The sequence below is a fragment of the Loxodonta africana genome, chromosome 10 (assembly GCF_030014295.1).
Source record: "Loxodonta africana isolate mLoxAfr1 chromosome 10, mLoxAfr1.hap2, whole genome shotgun sequence".
Classification (NCBI taxonomy): Eukaryota; Metazoa; Chordata; class Mammalia; order Proboscidea; family Elephantidae; genus Loxodonta; species Loxodonta africana.
The window spans coordinates 13422421-13442720 of record NC_087351.1 but is presented as its reverse complement, the minus strand read 5'-3'; the positions used below and the strand labels follow the sequence as shown (position 1 = coordinate 13442720).

Genomic DNA, 20300 nt, shown 5'->3' with positions numbered 1-20300 from the left:
CCAAGGCACCTCTGAGTGGTCTCGAACCTCCAACTTTTCAATTAGCAGCCTAGCCATTAACCATTTGCCCCAGAAAACAGGGGCACAGTGGAACCACAAAATGACCAAACATTGCCCTCTTCCAGCTAACCCCGGCGATTACTGCTCCTTTACCAATTACAGCTTTAGCCCTGCTCCTTTCCCCCGCCTCCTAGGTAAAAATTATTAAGAACTCAATTGTAGAATTTCCCCCACTTCCTGGCAGTACTCAGTTCAGAGAAAAAATCCACTGTCAGAAATCAGGGGAAATTCTATGGTTGAGTTCTTAATAATCCTTACCTACGAGGCAGGGACCAGGGCTAAAGCAGCTGGTAAAGCAGCAGCGATCACTCGGGTCAGCTGGAAGAGGGCAACGTTTGGTCATTTCTGTGGTTCCGCCATGCCCTTGTTTTTGCCCGTACTCATACAGGATTTCTGAGTGACACTGCCTGTGGCTGGTGTTCTGTGACATTGCTTATGTTCACCAGGAGGATGCCAGGGCCCAGCAGTCGTGCCAGGTCAGCTCCCAGCTGCTTTTTTCTTTCTCACCCCTGGGTTTCATCATTGATAAAGTGGTGATAAAAATACTAACAAAACACATTAGGCAGTTGTGAGGGTTAAGAGAAATAATGTAAAATGCTTGGAACAAAATAAAATGCAATAGCCAGGAGATACCATCGTCACCATTGTTAAAAACAATAAGAGTTCGTGATAAAATAGGGAAAGCGGAGAATCAAAATCAAGCCAAATACGCAAAGGCAGAGGGAAGAGGGATCCATTGAAGGGTTCATCTATCCTGAAGCTCTCACTGCAGCACCCATCTAGGCCAGGACATCTGTAGTTGTGAGCGTGTCTGTACGTGTTTGTGTGCGTGTGTGTGTGCATGCATATGCGTGTCCACGGGTGTGCATGTGTGCATACGTGTGTGTGTGCCTTTGAGTGTGAGAGGTAAGAGGTGAGTGTGTTCAGGACATACTGTGATTGCTGATGCCCGGAGCCACCTCTCAGGTCAGGCAGTTCCCGGCCTTCCTGTCTGGTACCTATAGCTTGACCCCAAATTCATTCTGCTCAGGCGTGGAAATAATTAAGTGTGAATATTTGTTCAGTCTGACCAACTGTGCCACACACTGGCCAGGGGAAAAGTTTAGGGCTGGCTCCTATCAAACCAGCCATGGATATAAAAGTGAGCTTTAGGTGGGACGTGGCGCCCTGGGCAGTCAGACCATCAGCAGAGGTGGCCTGGGCTTGGGAGAGCTGGGAAACTCCAGCCCCGGGAGGACTCAGCTGCGGACTGGGTAAGTCCTCAGGCCCTGGAGAGCCAGAGTGAGGCCCTCAGAGTCCTGGAGCCCCTGAGCAGCCTCATGTCTGCACCTCTGGAGGCCTGTTCGCTGAGGCATGGTGCTTCAGTGCCATTCTCAAGGCCTGCAGGATGGTGTCCTGGCTGTTCCGCACATTGTAGTCACTGAGGTGCAGCAGGCGGTCAAAGTCTTCCTCCTTGTACGTCATGTTGAACGTGGAATAGGGTGAGGTGGCCCTGGTGAGATCCACTTGGCCAGTCTGGAGCTCTGCAGAGCTGCGCTGGACACCTGCATGGGGCACAAGAGCTGTTAGGAGCCAGGCACAGAGACCTCCACAACTGGGCAGGGCTAAGCCTGCAGGCTGGCCCAGGTGAGGGCAGCTCCCCACTGAAGGTGATTCCTTGCCTTTCTCTCGGCTCTCTGTCTTTTGCCCAGAAATATAAATGTTTGTTGTTGTTTGCCATTGAGTTAATTCCAACTCATAGTGACCTTTTAGATAGAGTGAATTGCCCCATAGGGTTTCCTAGGCAAAAAAAAATTTTTTTTTTTTTTTTTTTTTTACAGGAGCAGATCTCCAAGTCTTTTCTCCCCAGGAGCAGCTGATGGGCTCAAGCCGGTAACTTTTCAGTTAGCAGCTGAGATTTAAGAGTTTGCTGCTCCCAGTGTTTCCTTGAGATATTCCACTTCTTTCACCATTCGGGCAGTCGCAGAATATCTCGCCACATTGCTTCAGAGGGAAGGTGGGAACAGATAGAACAAGGAAGTCAACTGCATGTTAGCAAATGGATTCTTAAAACTCATGACGTAAACGAGATTCTGGAAAGCAAAGGGCTTTTGCTTTGCAAGAACCAGTCTTTGTTGAAAGAGAGACAGCTCTTTAGGATTCCGGGATGCAGGCTGAGCATGCTAAGTGCAAAGTTGGAACCCTTGAAATTCTGGTGGAAACTAGGAAGCTGGGAATAACACACAAGGCAGACTTTTGGTTTTCCCACCAAAAGGAGAGAGAAGTCTGACTAATTGGTGAGAAGAGAGGATCAGAAGGAATTGATGAAGGTTTAGATTTTGGGGTCCCCTGGGTCTCTGCAAAGAAGCCCCCGCCTGGGCTGGGGTAGGGTGACAGAGAGACCAATGGAAACCGCAGATAGGTTTAGGGGGATCTGAGAGAGGGGACTAAGGCCTCTCTTTCCTGCCTGTTTAGCCTGGAGAACCTGGTGAAGTCAGTCGCCAGCTTGGTGTCTGAGAAGTGGTGGAGATGGCTGCGGTCTGGGCCCCTGACTCAGAGATTCTGGAACACCACTCCACAGCACAGAGGAGCCCAGGAGTAGCTACAGGGACTTGCGGGGTGGGGGGAGCCAAAGGAGGACACAAGCACAGTGACCTTGCCCATTCAGAGGCTTAGGGAGGGTAATGAGTGCCCAGTGGCAATCTCTAAGTTGCACTCCCCCAATTTCAAAGAAGAATAGATGTCGATAGCAGCTACACCTCAGCAGAAACGCCTTCCTCCCTCTTGCTTGGCTGCTTCAATGAGGCGACTTTCAGATTTCTGGTGCCTCAGAATGTCATTTCGCACCTCACCTGGAGCCCCCTTGGACTTGTGCCAGGGGGCAAGTCCCCCCTCTGCCCCTCCTCACTACATTCAGTGCCCATTAGCAACAGAGGCCGGGCACTATGTCCAAGACTGGGTGGACTAGCCTTACGCCTTGTGCTGGTCAGGCTCTCCACCCTCGGCTCAGCAGCAGGGGCAGCTGGAAGGGGCCCAGGACAGGGCTACCTAGCTGAGAGGGAGCAAAGGGGCTCCTTACCAGGGGCCGAGTGGTCCTTGAAGGAGGCGTTAACCAGCGGGAAGTAGAGCAGGACAGGGGCCTCAGGGCGGTCAGGGTCGGAGAAGAGGTAGCACTCCCTGGTCTGGCGAAGTTCCTGAGGGTTCAGCTCCACGCGGGGGAAGGGCAGCCCATGGGCCCGGCAGTACAGCTCAGTCTGCTGCAGCACCTAGGGCGAGGTGGCCCAGAGAGAACCAACTGCTCCCGAGTCATCCCAAACCAGGACTCCAGAAAATGCTGGGCAGCTCCAGCCCATACTGGCTCCCTCGGTGTCAAGACCATGTCCCGATTTGGTTCTGCTAGTGACCTAGTTAAGTGACATAGTCCCTCGGAGGGAGTCTAAGGATCTTGGTGACTTGCAATATTTTCTTAATAAAATCTTTAGGTGAGTACAGACACAGCACCACCTCCTGTTTCTGATTGCTGTTGCTGGATTATTCAAGCCCCAGAGCCAAAAGGACCTCAGTAGGGGACCCAATTCTACATCACAGCCCTACCCCCCACAGAGCCCCAGGATGGCCTTGGGGTTGGGTATAGAGATGCCCAGGGTCTCCTCCCAGCTCAGTCCAGGCTACTCTTCTTGGGGGAGGGAGGTAGGGTTGAGGTTCCCTTGTTCACCTGTCCTGGGAGCCCACAGCCACAGCACCATACACCTTCCCAACTGAGGACCCTGGCAGGAGCCTGTTACCCTTCCATCCCCTTGGGGACAGAGGAGGTCTGGGCCAGTGGCTCAGTGGCCCTGCCACCTGCCCCTAGAGCCTGGCCTGACTGGGCAGAGGGCCTGGGATTCCCTTGGCAACTTTGGGGTGGCCAGAGGTACCTCAAAGGATGAGGACAAGGAGTAGTCAAAGAAGAGGATGAGGTCCAGCTTGCGGCCTGGTCGGAACATGGAGGGGCAGCTGGTGTTGATGAAGTAGCCGCTGTCCACCAGGCAGAGCTGTGTCTCCTGGAGGGTCAGCTGGCTGGGGGTGCCATCCAGCTGGCAGTCTGGTGCGGGAGGCACCCACAGTCAGGGGCAGCCACCCTGCCACGGATTGTCCACCCTGTCCTCTTCACACCACGACTGCCTCCATGTCCCCTTCTTGCCTCTGACTGCCCTGCCTGACGTAGCTGCTAGCCAGCCCTCCCCAAGACTTTCCAATGGACTGGTCTCAAGTCACACCCCAGAAGTGGATCCTGTGACCCCCAAGACCTCTGTGAGTCCACAGTCTTGGGCCATTCCCACTCATGCCCAACCTTATTACCTGGGGACATACCACCATGGCCCTTACCTGCCCAGGTAGAGAAGTCTTTCTGGTGGTAGTAGTCCTGGTGCAGCTGGAGGCCATGGAGGAAGTTGGGGCTGCACTGGTAGAGCGGCCTGTTTATCAGGAAGTCCTTGAAGGCTTGGGCCAGTGCCGTTCCAGGCTGCAGCCACGAGGCCTCTAGGTATGAGGAGGTCTCTGAGGAGGCAGGGGGCTCCTCTGTGGCAAGAGAAAGAGACACTGGTCCTTTAGAGGCCTGGGAGGGCCTGGCTCTTGGCCCTTCTTTCCGTCTCACAGCCCACCCCTCAGCCAGCGTCTGAAGGGGAAGAGGCCTCATCCCAGGCTCCCCTTCCTACCCATGCTCCTCATCTTGTCCCGGATGTGCTGTTTCCAGGCTTCCCCGGAGCTGGTGAGGCCATGCCAGAGATCCAGCAAGTTCAGGGAGACAATGTTGCTCCAGATACCTGAAAGGCCAACCCCCGAGAGAGGTCAGGCCCTGCCCCCACCTGGAAGCCAGTGGTCCCAACCTTGAGTGTGGGTAGAAAATGGGAGGGGGGAGGAGCACAGCTTCTGTGATGGCTTTTCTCAGCCCCCCTCCCCTCACCCCAGGCCTCTGCCCAGACCTGAGCTTTGGGAGACATGTCCAGGCACAGGCCTGCCCTAGAACCGGGTGGAGCCTTCACAGTGACCCCCTCACCTTCAAGAAAGCAGATCCGGGACTCAGGGAGCTTCCTCATCAGCCGCCCCATGAAGAAGTCAGAGCCCAAGAGCTCAGAGGGGATGAAGGCCCCATACTTCAAGAACCCAATCTCATAGGGGGAAAACTCGACCCACTCTAACGGGGTAGAAGGGAGAGGCAGGAATGTGAGGAGAGTGGGTGGGGACCCAAGACACTGCCCCCATCAGGCCTCAGTCCCCCTCCTGCCTGGCTGGTGTGGATGTCAACTCAGCAGATGCCACAAATGCAGACTCCTGTCTCCCCAACTCCGACCTAGCCCTTGTCCACATCCTCACCCCCACCCCAGGACAGAAACCCCTCTGGCTCCTCCTGAGCCCATTGGAACCACCACCCTTCCAGAAGTTTGAGCAGTCTGGAAAGGAGTTTCATGATTAAATTCTCTGGGAACCCTCAGCGTCCAGAGGGTTTGGGTGAGTGTATTGGGGATGGAGTGGCCAGGACTGTACCCTTGAAGTCGAGGGTCTCCAGATGGTTCTCTTTGACATTGAGGCTCAGGTAGAGTGGCAGAGGGTTCTGGCCCTGCTGCAGAGCAGCTTTCTGTCCTGACAGCGTCTGATGCATCTTCTGGTGGGGGACATGGGGGGCCGAGTGAGGTCAGGAGCATCCCTGAGGTGGCAACCCCACCAGGACAGGGACAGAGTGGGGACCCAGGCTGGGGGGCAGGAGACGGCCCCTCCATTGAGCCTCCTCTCTGTTTAGAGGGATTTGGGGGGCATGGGTGGAGTGTGTGCGTTTGGCTCCCACTCCCGCCCCATGTTCGGAGCAGCCCCATAAGCAGGGTTCCCATATATGGCTAAGCTGGTTGTGCACTGCTTGTCTGCAGGGGGCGCCACTCACAAGGATTACCATGCCAACAGTGGCCCTGACCCCTGCGTCCTGGGTCTGAGGGGCCCTGTCTTTACAGGTCAAGCAGTGGAAGGGACATGGACACTGACACAGACACTAAGGCACAGGTACACGCTTGCACACATGAGCACGTGTCACTTTCCAGAAAGGACACAGAAATCCCCGTTTCGCATTCACTGTAAGTTATGCCAGGGGTGGACTGCCCCTTCGGGGTTCACCCTGATGCAGTTCAAGTTCTAGCCCCTCCCACATGCTTTCCTGACAGCCTTGCCCCACCCCCTTCTTCCTGCATCACACAGAGTAAGCTTATTTATTTATTCTGGCCTTTTCTGTTTCTAATTTTCTCTTCAATAAAACTCCAGCTCTCTGATGGCAAGGACTGTGACTGGCCTTTTGAGGGGAGCTTCTACAAAGCCTCACCTAGCTCTAGGGGCACAGAACCAAAACCAGTTGCCATCAACTCATCTCTGACTCATGGTGACCCCACGTGTGTCAGAGTGGAACTTTGCTCCAGAGGGTTTCCAATGGCTGATGGTTGGGAAAGTAGGTCACCAGGCCTTTCTTTCCAGGTGCCTCTGGATGGACTGAACACCAACCTTTCGGTTAGCGGGACTGTTTGCACCACCCAGGGATTCCCACCAAGTTATAGGGGCACAGAAAAGTCTCAGTAGATCCCAGACCAGAGATGCAAATAGGGCTCATCTCAAGCTTCCGCAAAGTTGAGGCAGTGGTTGCCTGGGGCACCACCATGGGGACAGATTCTGCTGCCACAGCTGAGGTTGAGGCACTCAGTCCTGGGCTGAGCTTCTGAAGGAGTCGTCCATGTACCACAAATGTGTCATCCCTTCCTTAGACCTGCCAAACTGGAAGTGACCTTGCTCAGTGTCTCACCCGAGGGAGTTCCCAACTTGCCTATCAACTCTTACGAGGAGATTTACTCAGAGAACATGTTAAATATACAGATGGCTCAGTCTCTTCTGAGAATCAGGAATTTTCCCTTATTTTATTCTCCCAGGACACTAGCCCAGTGTATTTCCCCTTCCCCCGGCAGCCCACTGTCCTGTCACTTGATGAGAGTGCTCATGCGCCAACCACAGCCACCCGTCTCCCAGATCCTTCACTGGAATCCAACATAACAAGCTTCAGGGAATAGTCAGGAGAATCGCCAGACAGAGCACTGATGCCGTTGTATCTAAAACTCTGCCCTGTAGATGTGAATGTGTGTACGTGCTGGGACGGCAGGAGGTTTGATTAACATCTGTGCCTTCCTGTCTCAAAGCCTTTTTATAGAGAAATCCTGTTTGCTTACTCTTTTGATATGTATGATGAGGGAAATGACAAGGGAAAGGCTTGGAAAGGGTCAGAACACCCTTCCATCTGTTGAAACCGTTCTTAGTATTCCCTATAATGGCTCACCAATAAGCTGTAGGTGGAGTCCCTGGGTGGTGCAAATGGCTAAAGGACTCGGCTGCTAACGGATATCTTGGTGGTTCGAGTCCACCCAGAGACATCTCAGAAGAAAGGCTTGGCAATCTACTTCCAAAAAATTGGCTGTTAAAAACCCTATGGAGCACTGTTCTACTCTGACACACATGGGGTTACCATAAGTTGAAATTGGCCCGAAAGCAATTGGTTTTTAAGGTACAGGCAGGACTCTAGGTCTCTAGTCCTCTAATTTCCAAATGAGTCTCCCCAACCCTGTAGAACACTGTTTTGATGACTCAAGGTTTTCACTCGAAATATCAGAGTGGGTGACGTGTTGACATGGTTTGGGCATTGTACCTGATAGGACTAAAGGGTTTATACAATCCTGCACCCGAAGTTGGAGAAAACATGTGAGACCTTCTTAACTCAGGAAGAGATACAATAAAAACTATGAGTTCCTCCTTGAGGAATGGTAAGCAGCTCAGTGCTTGCCAGCAACAGATTAAAGAAACTGCATGTTAGTGAATGGAGGCATGTTAGTCTGAGAGGCACTGACCATAACTGGTGTATTTTACGAGTAGGTTTTTCTAAAAGCTGAAGCAATGTTATAGAATATTTCTCTAATCCTTAGTATTATTTAAATTGTAATTTGTCACTATTGGAGTTATATTTCTGATATTTTAAAATGACTTTTAGATTAGTGTATTATATAAAAAAGAAAAAAACAAACCCATTTTCATCAAGTTGACTCTGACGCATAGCGACCCTATAGGACAGAGTAGAATACCCCACAAAGTTTCCAAAGAGCACCTGGTGGATTTGAACTGCCAAACTTTTGGTTAGCAGCCATAGCTCTTAACCACTAGGCCACCAGGGTTTCAGTAATAAACATCTGTTTTTATCTAAAAACTTGTAAAAAATGTTATTGGTAAGAGGTAAGTCATGATAACTAAGAAAAAAAGAACAGCGAATTGAAACACTTTTGTATTGGGACAATTTTTTAAAACCTCTTGGCTGCTCATTTTTTGGAATACATAGGTGTCCGATAATACCAATTTTTATTACTGTGAACAGTGAAAAACTAATTAGGTTTGCCTTTTTAAAAACAACTATAAACCTTGTACATAAAACCATGCATTAAGTCATGACTGGTTGATGAAATGATAATTAAATAAAAGTCTTCTTTCTAGCCTAGGATCAGACTGCATTTTCTAGCACCTCATAAAATGGACTGTTAAACTCCCACTCAGCAGTAACTCACTGTTGCCACCTGGTAGAAAAGTTCGTTATTAAAACACCACACCTTCAATACTGAACACAAACTTAAACTATAGACCCAAAGGATACAGACAACATGTTATTAAAATAAAAATATTTCAAGTACTTATGTTGGTTTTAGTCAAGAGTTCAGTTAAAAAAAGAGATGTAGACTTCATTTCTGGTAATAATAATAAAAAAAAATTATTTAGACTACCTGTTGCACTGAAAATACTAAGAATGTTAGATTAAAAAAAAAATTTTTTTTTTTTAAAACATTGCACAGCAGCCAAGAAAGTAAAGAACCATCGGGTCAAAATATAAAGGCAAATTGGAACGCAGGGATATAAATGAGTACCTGAGCACCAAAGCCACTTTGCCCTGATGGCATTTATCAATTTTGGCAAGCTTCGGCCTAATGTTTTCCATGCTGTGATGGTTAATTTTATGTGTCAACTTGGTTAGGCTATGATTTCCAGTGGTTTGGCCAAGCTCTAGTCGCTATTCCACAAGGCAATCTAATGTAATGTAATCCTCTTCCACCATGTGGCGTAACGTAATGTAATCAATCAGTTGAAAAGGGAGTTTCCTTAGGGTGTGTTCTGCCTCGAGACTATAAATAGATATTTTGGCAGAACTCTCTCTCCGTCTTCACTTTGCACTCTTCCTATCACCCGACCTATGGATCCTAGGACACAAGCCTACAGAAGGCTCCAGCTTGCCACCTGACCTATGGAATGGGGACTTGCCAGTCCCAAAATCACATGAGCCAATCCCTTGAAGAAAATCAAACAATCTCTCTCTCAGTATGTATGTATCTCACTGGTTCTGTTTCTCCAAAGAACCCTAAGGCACATGTCTATAGAGCAAAAGGGGACAGAACTCAGGGCACAGGCCGGAGCACAGGTTAAGCTGGGGGTCCAAAGGTAAGAGAGATCCAGAAATAAACTCAGCCACCACCACCCCAACCCTGGAAAACTGCATATTGCAGTCTATGTAAAATACAAGTGCCTCCAGCAACCTTGCTGGCTCTTAAACACAGTGCAAACACTGTGTTTCCATAACTGACTTTGAGACTGACTAGTCCCCTGGCTCTTGGAAAACCCAGACATTTCTGTTTCATAGCAATTGATCCAGAATGTCCTGGGAAGACCCTAACACACAATGGTTCCAATGTCCTTTAACAACCAGCCCTGGCCTCTCTCACCCTGCAGGGCACATGCATGCCCTGACAGCTACGTGGTGCTCCAGCCTTCTCTCACACTCTACCCCTGGGGCGCAGGTGCCTACCTGGCCATGCAGCATGTTCTCCAACACTAGGGCCCACAGGTCCACAAAGGTGGTGGGGTAGCCCTGCTCAGACCGCAGCTTCAGCTCCTCCAGGTAGCTGCTCAGGCATTCTGGGGAGAAGGTCTCCAGCTTGCTCTTGGCCATGTGCTCTCGGGCATATAGGATGGGTCCCTCAAGGTCCTGCTGTGACCACTCAGGGTTCCCGTACAGGTGGGCCATTGTCCTGGGGGAGCAGGGAGACAGGGGCAGTAGGAGGCTGAGGCCTAGCACAGGTCACTGTAACTCCTCCTTCCCACCCTTGAGCCTCTCCCAACACATGGCTCCTGCCACAAGCCCCCCCATCTTGAAAATGTGTCTCCTTCTAGACAAGCACTGTCGAATATAAATATAATGTGAGCCACACGTATATGTAATTTTAAATTTTCTAGTAGCCACATTAAAAAGGTTTTTTAAAAAACCAAAATTAATTCCAATAACATATTTTATTTAATTCAATATGTCCATCTATCATTACTATTTCAGGATATAATCAGTGTAGAAAATTAATGACATAATTTACATTCTTTTTTCAGACCAAGTCTTCAAAATTCACTGTAAAGAGAATCCCTGATGGAGCAGAACAGCGGGATGTAGACCTCAAGTTCTCATAAAAAGACCAGACTTAACGGTCTGACTGAGACTTGAGGGACCCCAGAGGTCACGGTCCCCAGACCCTGTGTTAGCCCAAGACTGGAACCATTCCTGAAGCCAACTCTTCAGACAGGGATTGCACTGGACTATAAGACAGAAAATGATACTGGTAAGGAGTGAGCTTCTTGGTTCAAGTGGGCACATGAGACTATGTGGGCTGCTCCTGGCTGGAGGGGAGATGAGAAGGCAGAGGGGGTCAGAAGATGGCCATAAGGACGCGGGGAATACAGGGTGGAGAGGTGGAGTGTGCTGTCTCATTAGCGGGAGAGCATCTAGGGGTACATAGCAAGGTGTGTATAAGTTTTTTTAAGAGAGACTGGCTTGATTTGAAAAACTTCACTGTAAAGTTTATATTGACAGCACATCTCAATTTAGACTGGCCACATTACAAGTGCTTGGCAGCCATGTGTGGCTAGTGGCTGCCAAATCTACCGCACAGCTCCAGACCTTACGTCTCCTATCGTCACAGGTTATCCTGTTGTTATTAGCAACCCTGTGTACCACAGAACAAAACACTGCCAGGTCCTGCACCATCCTTACAATTGTTTTTACGCTTGAGCCCATCGTTGCAGCCACTGTGTCAATCCATCTCGTTGAGGGTCTCCCTCTTTTCCAGTGACCCTCTACTTTACCAAGCATGATGTGCTATCCTGAAGCCCTTTAATGCTATCCCAGTTAACGACTGTCATCTAAACCCCTCTTAGGTTTTGGCTGGTAACAGCTTCTCTTCTTATTCCTGAAAATCACATTTCAGTAAGAATTCTCTAGCAGTGAAATATTCCAAAAGAAGGCAATGTTGTCCTGAGATAAAGTAGCATCTCTCAGCCTCGATTCAGTCGTCTATACTGTGTGGGTAATAATAGAAACCACCTGGGAGAGTGTTTGTGAGGATGAAAGGAAAAAGAGCTACCAAGTTGGAGCTCCTCCTATGGGTCAGGCACTAAGTCAAGTGTTTTACACGGGTTACCTCACTCCAATTCTGAGGAGCACACAGTATTATTCTCCCTGTTTTGGAGATGAGTCAACTGAGAATCAATGGCGATAAGTTGCTGAAAGTCACACAGCCAGTATGTGGTGGAGCTGAGACTCAAACCCAGTTCTTTCTGAATCATCTATCTCATGCCCCTTCAGTAATATCTGAGAATGGACCTCTTGCTCCCCCTAGCTCATAGCAGACTTCTGTAAATGTTTCCTGCTTTTCGAGAGAGCCTTCTTGATGCCCCTCAGACCATACTCCTCACACCCACTTGGCTTCCCCATATAGAAGGCTCCTGCAGCATCTACTCCTCCCCTCCCTGGGCCATGGTCATCTCTGCTAGTCTCCAGAGTCCTCACCATGTAGAGCCTGAGATGCCACTGAGGTAGGTCACGCAGTCCAGGAGACCCAGCTTCTGCAGGGCCAACAGGTGGCCGTAGAGTGAGGTCATGGCCCGGGCACCCCCTCCGGTGGCCATGATGCCCACGATGGGGACCTGGAGCACACACAGACACATCACACGACAAGGAGGAGCTGCCTCCTGCCTTACCCAGGGCCCCATCTGCTCTCTGTCTCCAGGGAACAGGGCCTTATGATCAGGGCCTCTTAAAGTCAGGGCTGGAGTTAGAGCCCAGCCCCTACCCAGAACAGACCCCAGGACAGAGCCCCAAAGGGAATGAGATCCCCAAAGCTTGCCCACAGCCCTGTAGCTCCTCACAAATGCCCACTACCCAGTCTGGAGTGTCTGGAGAGGGTATAGATATCAGGCACTCCCTTAAGGCACCCCCAGACCTCATCCTGCAGGTCACCCTTCAGCTGCAGGGCCTGGGACCCACCCTCTAGCTGCAGGGCCTAGGACCCCCACTGTCTAGCTGCAGGGCCTGGGATCCCCACCCTCCAGCTGCAGAGCCTGGGACCCCCACCCTCCAGCCCAGCCCACAGACCTCATCCTCCTGCAGGTTGCCCTCCAGCTGCAGGGCCTGCTGCAGGGCCCTGGCCACCACCTGCTTCCTCTTGCTCAGGAAGGCTTGCTCCTCTGCACACAGGTCGAAGCCCAGCTGCACAGCCAGCTCCTCGGGGCTGGGGCAGTGGAGAATCCAGGGGTCAGGGGGGAGCTGCATAGTGCGTCCACGAGCTGACCAAGCTCGTAGTGAGCTGCCAGAGGACCTCCCTGCTTCCAACCCAGGACCACCCTTTTCCACAGCACTCCGCTTCCCCATGGCACCCCACTGTCCCCCACAGATATGGATGTTCCTTACCAGCCCTCTGCCTTGAGCTGAAGCCTCACTTCTGAAGCCTAAAATCAAGGCAAGAGACCCTGCTCAGAATGTCCTGGGCCGTGAGGAGGACATGGACTCCCCCATCCTCCTTCTCCCTGGCACTGCCCATCCAGGTGGGGCCACTTACATTTGGGACAGGAAGATCAATGGTCACCTTCTTCCCCACGGTCAAGGACTGCAGGGGCACAGTGAGGGGCTCAGCTGAGATGTCTGTGTTCCAGCCACTGCTTGTAGAGCCCTGGAAGAAAATATTCATTCATTCATTCACTCACTCACTCACTTATTCAATAAATCCTTACAGAGTATCTCGACAGACCCAGTCATCCAGGCAGACACAGTCCTCCCTGGTATTCACTAACAGCTACAAAAATAATAACAGCTAACATTGATGTCATGCAAAGGCATTGTTCTAACAAGTGCATGTATAAAGAAACAGATGAGTAACCCGTGTCGCTTTCTGTGTTTCCCTTGTAAGTGTTATACAGGGACCTTCATACGTGTTACACTATGTGACGGAGCAGACACAGGTGGAGTGTATGGTGAGGGCGTCAAGGAAGGCCTCTCTGAAGAGGCACCGTTTGAGCTGAGGTGTGAAGAAGGAGGAGGCACCCTTGGAAGAGCCAGAGGAGGTCAGGGAAAGGACTTGGCACACTGGAAAAGCAAGAAGAGAGAATTGTGGCTGGAGCATTATAAATGAGGCAGAACATAAAATGAGGGGCAGAGGTAAGCAGGGGCCAGACTGTGCAGGGCCTGGAGGACCACAGACATCAGATCTTATTCCAAGAGCATTCCGAGGGAACCATCGAAGGGTTTAAACAAAGACTGACATGGGCGTAGGGGACCCCCACCAAGCCCCTCAGCCTCTGAAGACCTTCGATGTCTGCTGTCAAGGGGGTGAGGCCTAACTGGGGGGCTGACAAAACCACAGACGGCCGGGCCTGGGCAGGGGAATGCCATGGAGGGGCCTGCAGCAGCTGGAGGAGCTGGAGCTGGCCAAAGGCGGGGTCAGTGGGAGAGCTCTAGAGCCGAGACTCACCCGCAGGCGCCCACTCAGCTCTGTCTCCTGGGCTGCCATGTAGTGGAAGCAGAAGGCAGAGGCTTTGCCCAGGGTCACTGTCTGTGTATCCTCGTATGACCCCTTCAGCACCAGCTCCAGCTCCAGTTTGTCCTGATCTGGGGGAGAATGGGCAGGTCAGACAAGAGGGTTGCAGTGTTGGTCAGCGTGTGGGGAACAGGAGTCCGGAGCCCCAAGAAACCAGCAGTAATGCCTGGACGTGGTTGAAGCCTAGAAGTCTTGTCCATAGTAAATCAGGTTCTGAAAAGAGACCTTCCCCAGCCTGCTGGGCCCCAGAGTCCCCATGGGGCCCCCACCCCTGCAGCATGCTCTCCCCCAGGTCAGGGGACCCTCCTGCCCAGAGGAGACCTGTTGTTTTGTGGATGAGAAGGGAGAGGCAGGCAGAGCTTCCTTGCTCACCACTCTGTGCAGGTCTCCCAGCTTCTCTCACCTGCAGGGTCCAGGCAGAACCCAGAGCTGGCAGTTCTCACCTGGGGCCACGGCTATGCTCCCTGTGCTGTCCAGATGCACGTTCAGGCACGACAGCTCCCGGGCCTGGGACAGACCACACCGTGGGCAGAGGGCTTTGCTGGGCATACGGAGGTCCCCTCAATCCCAGCCCTCTGAGCCTTGTTGTCCCCAGCCCGCCACACCCTGAACAATGAGTGGGCCCCAGAGTGGTGCTACAAGCAGAAACCTCACACCCCATCTCTGATCCGCACAGCTGAAAGCTAACCCAGACACTCAGGAGCAGCCAGTGGAGCCCCAGCCCCACCAGCTCCCCAAGCCCCCCAGCTTTGCCAAAGCTCTGGAATCCCTGAAAGACTCTTGGCTCTCAGGCACACTTCTTTCCTCTCTACATTTCTCTTGTAGCCTAGATTTGGAGGACCACTCTCAGATGGTGCTATGCAAACTGCTGTCTTACAGGGTGATGGGATGGGTACCAGAGGAACGCTTAAAACTTCAGTGTGAGGGTATCTCCCAAGCGTCCTCTGCTTCACTGCTTGCCCATTGCACTGTCTGCGTTCTCCTGTAAAGCATGCAGTCTTTCTGTGGAGCCACAGCCCACTGGACTCTTGCCACTGACCGTCTCCTATACCAGTTACCACCGAGTCGACTCTGACTCCTGGTGACACATCGTGTCTGAGTAGAACTGTACATGCTCCGTGGGGCTTTCAATGGCTGGTTTTTCAGAAGTAGATTGATAGGCCTTTCTTCCGAGGCACCTCTGGGTGGATTCAAACTTCCAACCTTTCAGTTAGCAGCTAAGCATGTTAACCATTTGCCCCACCCAGGGACTCTGCTCTCCTATAAAAAATACAACTGCTCAAAGTATCAATTCGTCTCTCAGAGACGAGACAGCTGCCATAGGTGTGAATTTATTTTGACGTGTATTTGAAAAAGTAGCACCAGCCCGTCAAACAGGAACTTGCATGACCCGGAGAGTGAGTGCCTCCTTAAATTTTGCACCCTAGGCACGTCACTCGCCTGCCCCTGGACCAGCTTCTCCTCCCAGGACTGCGGATGCTGTAGGACCACATTTAGGAAGCATCAAAGGCAGCACCCACCACCTAGTGGCCGTTCCTGTTCACTGCACCTTCGTGAGCTTGCTGCTTTAGGAGCGCAGACCAGGACCCTTTACTGTCCCAAAGAGGAGCTGATCAACTCCCTGGCCCTGTCCCAAATCTCTGAGAATGGAAGCTTCCCCTGGGTCTCAGTTATCTCAGTCTTAACCTCACATGGGGCTGACTTGCATGAGTTCTTCACCATTCTTCAAGTGTTAAGAACCCGGTTCATCACGTGGGACTAAACACCATCAGGAAGCACCTAAAATGCCTCCAGTAGTCCCTCAGCTAGAACGTCCTCCCAGCAAAGCCTCTGCCTCCCCTCTCCCCACAACCCCTTTAGACCCAGGCACCTCCAAGCCCCACAGCCTCTGTTCGCAGCCCCAGATGACCACCTGAGAGGCTAGGAGTGGTTTTAACACAAATCCCTGTGCCTGCCTCACCCCTTCGGGCTTACACCCCAGCAGCTGTCCCTGGGCTCACTGCACCCCAGTGCCTGCTCTGAGGCATCCCCCCGTCAGCACCCCCTCATGAGCCTGGGAAGTTACCACAAGGACGTTGTTGGTGGTGAGGTTTTCTGGGTGGTCCAACCTGGAAAAATCAAACCATCCAGAGTCTGGCTTTGCAAAGGCAAATGCTTCCTGCATTGACCTGTGCCCCTCAAGGTCAAAGTGCAGACAATCTGGGATCTCCCTTGGGTGATGCTGAGGGTCTCCAAGCCCTGGGTAAGGTTCAGGGTGCAGGTGAGATGCTTCTGAAGAAGGGTAGGTGGAGCAGAGAGAGTAGGACAGAGAAAACATTGACCTTCCTCTCCTCATTTCTCAGGTAGACCCTCACGCGACCCCTCCGGCAGTGGTGAGGACATTAGAGTGAATTCTGACTGGACTGACCAACAGGGAGATCTGGGTCAGGGCCCGAGCTCTCTCTCCCTAAGTAGAGCCTGGGTCCCCAGACACTCCCTGGCTATGTGAGAGTACTCACGTTTTCTCCACCAGGAACTCAACGTCCAGCTCCACCTGGAATCAAAGTGGATGGACAAGTCGTCAACATTTACAGCCATCTTTAGTGCTGACAGAGTTGTTTTACGTGCATCATCCCATCACCTCAAGCAGGCTTTAAAGCAGACACTGTATTACAATTATTCCCATTTCACAGATGAGGAAACTGAAGCTTAGAGAAACAAGGTGGGCCACCTGCCCAAGTTACCCACAGCTCATAAGTCTGCAGAGAATGGATCTCCCCTCCACTCTGGGTCTCAAAACTCTGGGCAAGCTGAAGGGAAATCAAGAGCACAGGCCGAGGGAGGCTCAGGGATGATCAGCAGCAGTTTCGTCTTCTTCTTGAGGGGTATCCAGACCCCAGAGCTCGGCCCACCCCACTCTACAGGATTGACCCTCTTGGAGAGAGAGCACAGAGATCTTCGTAAAGCAGGCCTTGGGCACCATGAGAGGATGAGAGGCAGTGATCAGAAGCAATGGAGCCCATAATGACCCCAAGGGTTGGTTACGCCAAGCTGTGTTTCGAGGGGCAATAGGAAGTTCTCACCACCAAAAACCTTCCTCCCACAGGTGACTAAGATTGCTCCATGGAGTGATTCACTCCATAACCTTCTCCCTTCCTATTAAAATACAAATATCTCTGGGAGCGGTTTCTATCTTTCTGTGGATGAGTTAGACCCAGCAGCATTTCAACAGATGGGAGAAACTGAGCAACTTCCTCTTCCAGGAGTTGTGAGAGGCAGGGTCCATTGGGCCTTCCCCACCTACCTGAGGATCCCAGGAGAAGGTCTTCTGGAGCAGCCTGCCAGGGAGAACTTCTGAGACATCATAGAGAAACTTGAAGAAGAGATCATCCTTTTTAATAGAGTCTTCATCGTAGATGCTCAGCTCCAGAACATTCTAGAGACCCAAGAATAGTAACTTTGCACATTATCTACTCATAGCAACAATAGTGTACAAATGTTGAACCCAGAGTGATGTCCAGGGCTGGAAAGATACCTCCACCCTTTGTACTTCAAATTTAAAATAACCTTGAAACTTAAAAGAAGCATACAAGAGAATCTGGCAAAGTTCCTAAATTCCCCTCCTAATTTTTTTTTTTTATCAAGATTAAAATTCTTTCAAAGAATTTCCTCTTTCTTTTTTCCTGGCTTTGCTGGTTCTCTAAGGCATTCTATGTGCCAGGCACTGTGCTAGGAGTCTTCTGCACATCTTCTCACTTAACCTCACAACAACCCAGTCAAGAGGAGACTCTTAACTGTCTCCACTGATAGATGGGCTTAGAGAGGAAGCAGCTGGCCAGAGGTGGGTCACAGAGCCAGGTGGTGGAAGGACCACGTATGTTCACACGTTTTCTCATAGCACATACAGGCTGGGACACAAAGATGCCCTCTTCCCAAGTGCCTCTCAGACTGAGTCCTGGTGGAAGGTGTGCTCTACCAAGAAGCCTCCCTTTGGGGGGTTCGATCTGTCCTCAGGTAGGTGGTCGGAGTACCCTGGTCTTCACCTTGACCTGACTCTGGATTCGGAAGGTGAAGGTCTCATTCCATACAGGGTTGTTGGAGTTGGTGACCGTCTTGGTCTTAAACTTTGTTCCGGGTACAGTTGGCAGCTGAAGGATCACATACGGATCAGCCTCGCTCACTGCCAAACAAGAAAACAGTGATGAGAGAGGACTCTCCATACCCCTCTCCAGGGGCCTCTCCACCTTCCTACCAAGACCCCAGCGGCCCCATGGGCAGCCCAGGCCAGTCCTAAGACACTAGTCTGTCCCTTTACCATGGAGTCTGGTCATCCCCTATGCCCCTCCTGGAGCTCAGAAGACCGTTACTCACACAGGTCAGCCCAGGGCAGGTTCCGTGCCTCCAGGACCTTCACTGTGAGCCGCCAGCAGGGAGAGGTCTCCTGGAGAGAAATATCAGCTGACTGAGTCCCTCCTGCTCATTCCACTGCCCAGACCCCCTGCAGCACTGCATGAGCCCCTGGCCAAGGGCACCCCCTCCGGCCTGTGCTGGGGCTTCTCTCCAGATACTTGGTGGTGCTGATCTGCTTCCAGGCATCTGGGACAGTTCTTTGCGGACCAAACAACCTTTGCCCACCACTGTTCCTGGGGTCATGGGAAGGGAAGACCACACCCCAGGGGCAGAATTGGTGGGACACTCCCCTTCAGGGATGGGACTGCACGATGTAGGGGAGAAAGCCAGGCCCTGAAGGCCCAGGTACTGCTGCCCAACTGGATACATCAGTTTGGGGTCTGCCATCCAGAACTCCCAAGGAAGGCAGCCCTGTGGTGAAGCGTGTGAGCCTGCTGCCCAACACCCCCTCCTCCAGCCCTTCTGGGCAGGAAGTGGGCATGTGACTTATGGAGGCTGAGCCCTGGGGATACCAGTGGTCTGGGATGTCCATAGGCACTAAGCTGGAGTTCAGCCCATCTGTGTGCTCTTGGGGTTTGAGTTAGGAAACTCCAGGAGGGTCAGGCTAGCTATGACAGTGATCCATGTGCACTGCAGTTGGAAGTTCACTGTGGTGAAGACACAGGTGAGGCCGAGCCAGGCCACGTACACGCCAGAGAGGGATGAAGAGAAGAAACCGAGTGGCAGAAGCTGTGAGGTGAGGAGAGAGGAGGTGGCAGGAAGAAAAGAGTTGGCAGACCAGGGCACAGCTGAGTCCTATTGGGGACTGAGCACTAGGGGGCAACACAGAGCTCCACTGTCGAGGGCCCTGGCACTGCTGAAATCCGAGGGCACCTGGGGTTTCTGCACTTCTGGGTACCTGCACAGTTTTCTTACAATGAGCCCCTGCTGTCTGAGGTAACTCAAATAGTCTGGCAGAACAAAGGAAGACAGGTGGAGAGCGTTGTGTAGAAAGGGACTCTGCCCGAGAAGACCATCTGTGGGGTACATGGCCCCAGCAGGAACAGCCTTCGTGGGGCGGGCATTAGAGAGAGGCAGAGAGGACGTGGCCATCAGGAGAGAGCATCGCCTGCACCAGGGAATGGTGCCTTGGGAGACCCCCAGCAAAGAGGGGACTCTTCAGGGCCACAGAGCGGCACCACTCCCATTCAGGCATATGAAACAGCAAACTCTGAAGTTGAGCGATATGGTAGCCTTGAGGAAGAACCACAGAAGTACTGCCAAGAGACGCAACACCTGCGCTGGGCCCCCTGCCACTCAGAAGGCTCTGTGCCCAGGTTTGACTCACACTAACTACGTAAGAACTCACCTGCCCCTTACCCTTTTCACCTTCTCTGCACCCAGCCTGAGGGAGCACAGTGCCCGGGTGGTGGGTATTTTTTTTTTAAGTGGAAGTTTACACATCAAGTCTGTCTCTCATACAAAACCTTATATACACTTTGCTATATACTCCTCCCCCACATATCTGCTAGTTTGTCCTACTGTGGAGGCTTGTGTGTTGCTGTGATGCTGGAAGATATGCCACCGGTATTCAGATACCAGCTGGGTCACCCATGGAGGACAGGTTTCAGCTGAGCTGCCAGACTAAGACAGACTAGGAAGAAGGACCGGCAGTTTACTTCTGAAAAGCATTAGCCAGTGAAAACCTTATGAATAGCAGCGGAACACTGTCTGATACGGTGCTGGAAGATGAGCCCCCCAGGTTGGAAGGCACTCAAAAGATGACTGGGGAAGAGCTGCCTCCTCAAAGTAGAGTCGATCTTAATGATGTGGATGGAGTAAAGCTTTCGGGACTTCATTTGCTGATGTGGCATGACTCAAAATGAGAAGAAACAGCTGCAAACATCCATTAATAATCAGAACCTGGAATGTACGAAGTACGAATCT

The 20300-nt window shown here is 51.6% G+C and overlaps 1 protein-coding gene across 1 annotated transcript; it reads right to left on the bottom strand.

Moving 5' to 3' along the window:
* Positions 1–1220: 1220 nt before the first annotated feature.
* PLA2G4D (phospholipase A2 group IVD) lies at positions 1221–18761 on the bottom strand. The gene is made up of 20 exons (XM_064291960.1): positions 18636–18761; positions 18336–18405; positions 18008–18144; positions 17269–17400; positions 16484–16518; positions 16051–16093; positions 14429–14492; positions 13920–14056; positions 13011–13121; positions 12863–12900; positions 12548–12683; positions 11963–12099; positions 9938–10160; positions 5566–5683; positions 5078–5215; positions 4737–4844; positions 4408–4599; positions 3957–4123; positions 3119–3305; positions 1221–1604 (listed from the first exon to the last, which is right to left on the bottom strand). The coding sequence occupies exons 1-20, from the start codon at positions 18759–18761 to the stop codon at positions 1378–1380; spliced, it is 2526 nt and encodes an 841-aa protein (XP_064148030.1). The 3' UTR covers positions 1221–1377.
* Between the last annotated feature and the right edge of the window lie 1539 nt (positions 18762–20300).

What these genes read in the sequence shown, in the direction of transcription:
- PLA2G4D (XM_064291960.1), bottom strand. Translation starts at nt 18,761, where the DNA reads ATGGCAGACCCCAAACTGATGTATCCAGTTGGGCAGCAGTACCTGGGC. An exon ending in AGCTGAGTGGGCGCCTGCGG is followed by an intron (nt 13,122 to 13,919) that starts GTGAGTCTCGGC and finishes ATTTTCTTCCAG; the next exon opens with GGCTCTACAAGCAGTGGCTG. An exon ending in GGCATCTCAGGCTCTACATG is followed by an intron (nt 10,161 to 11,962) that starts GTGAGGACTCTG and finishes CTGCTCCCCCAG; the next exon opens with GACAATGGCCCACCTGTACG.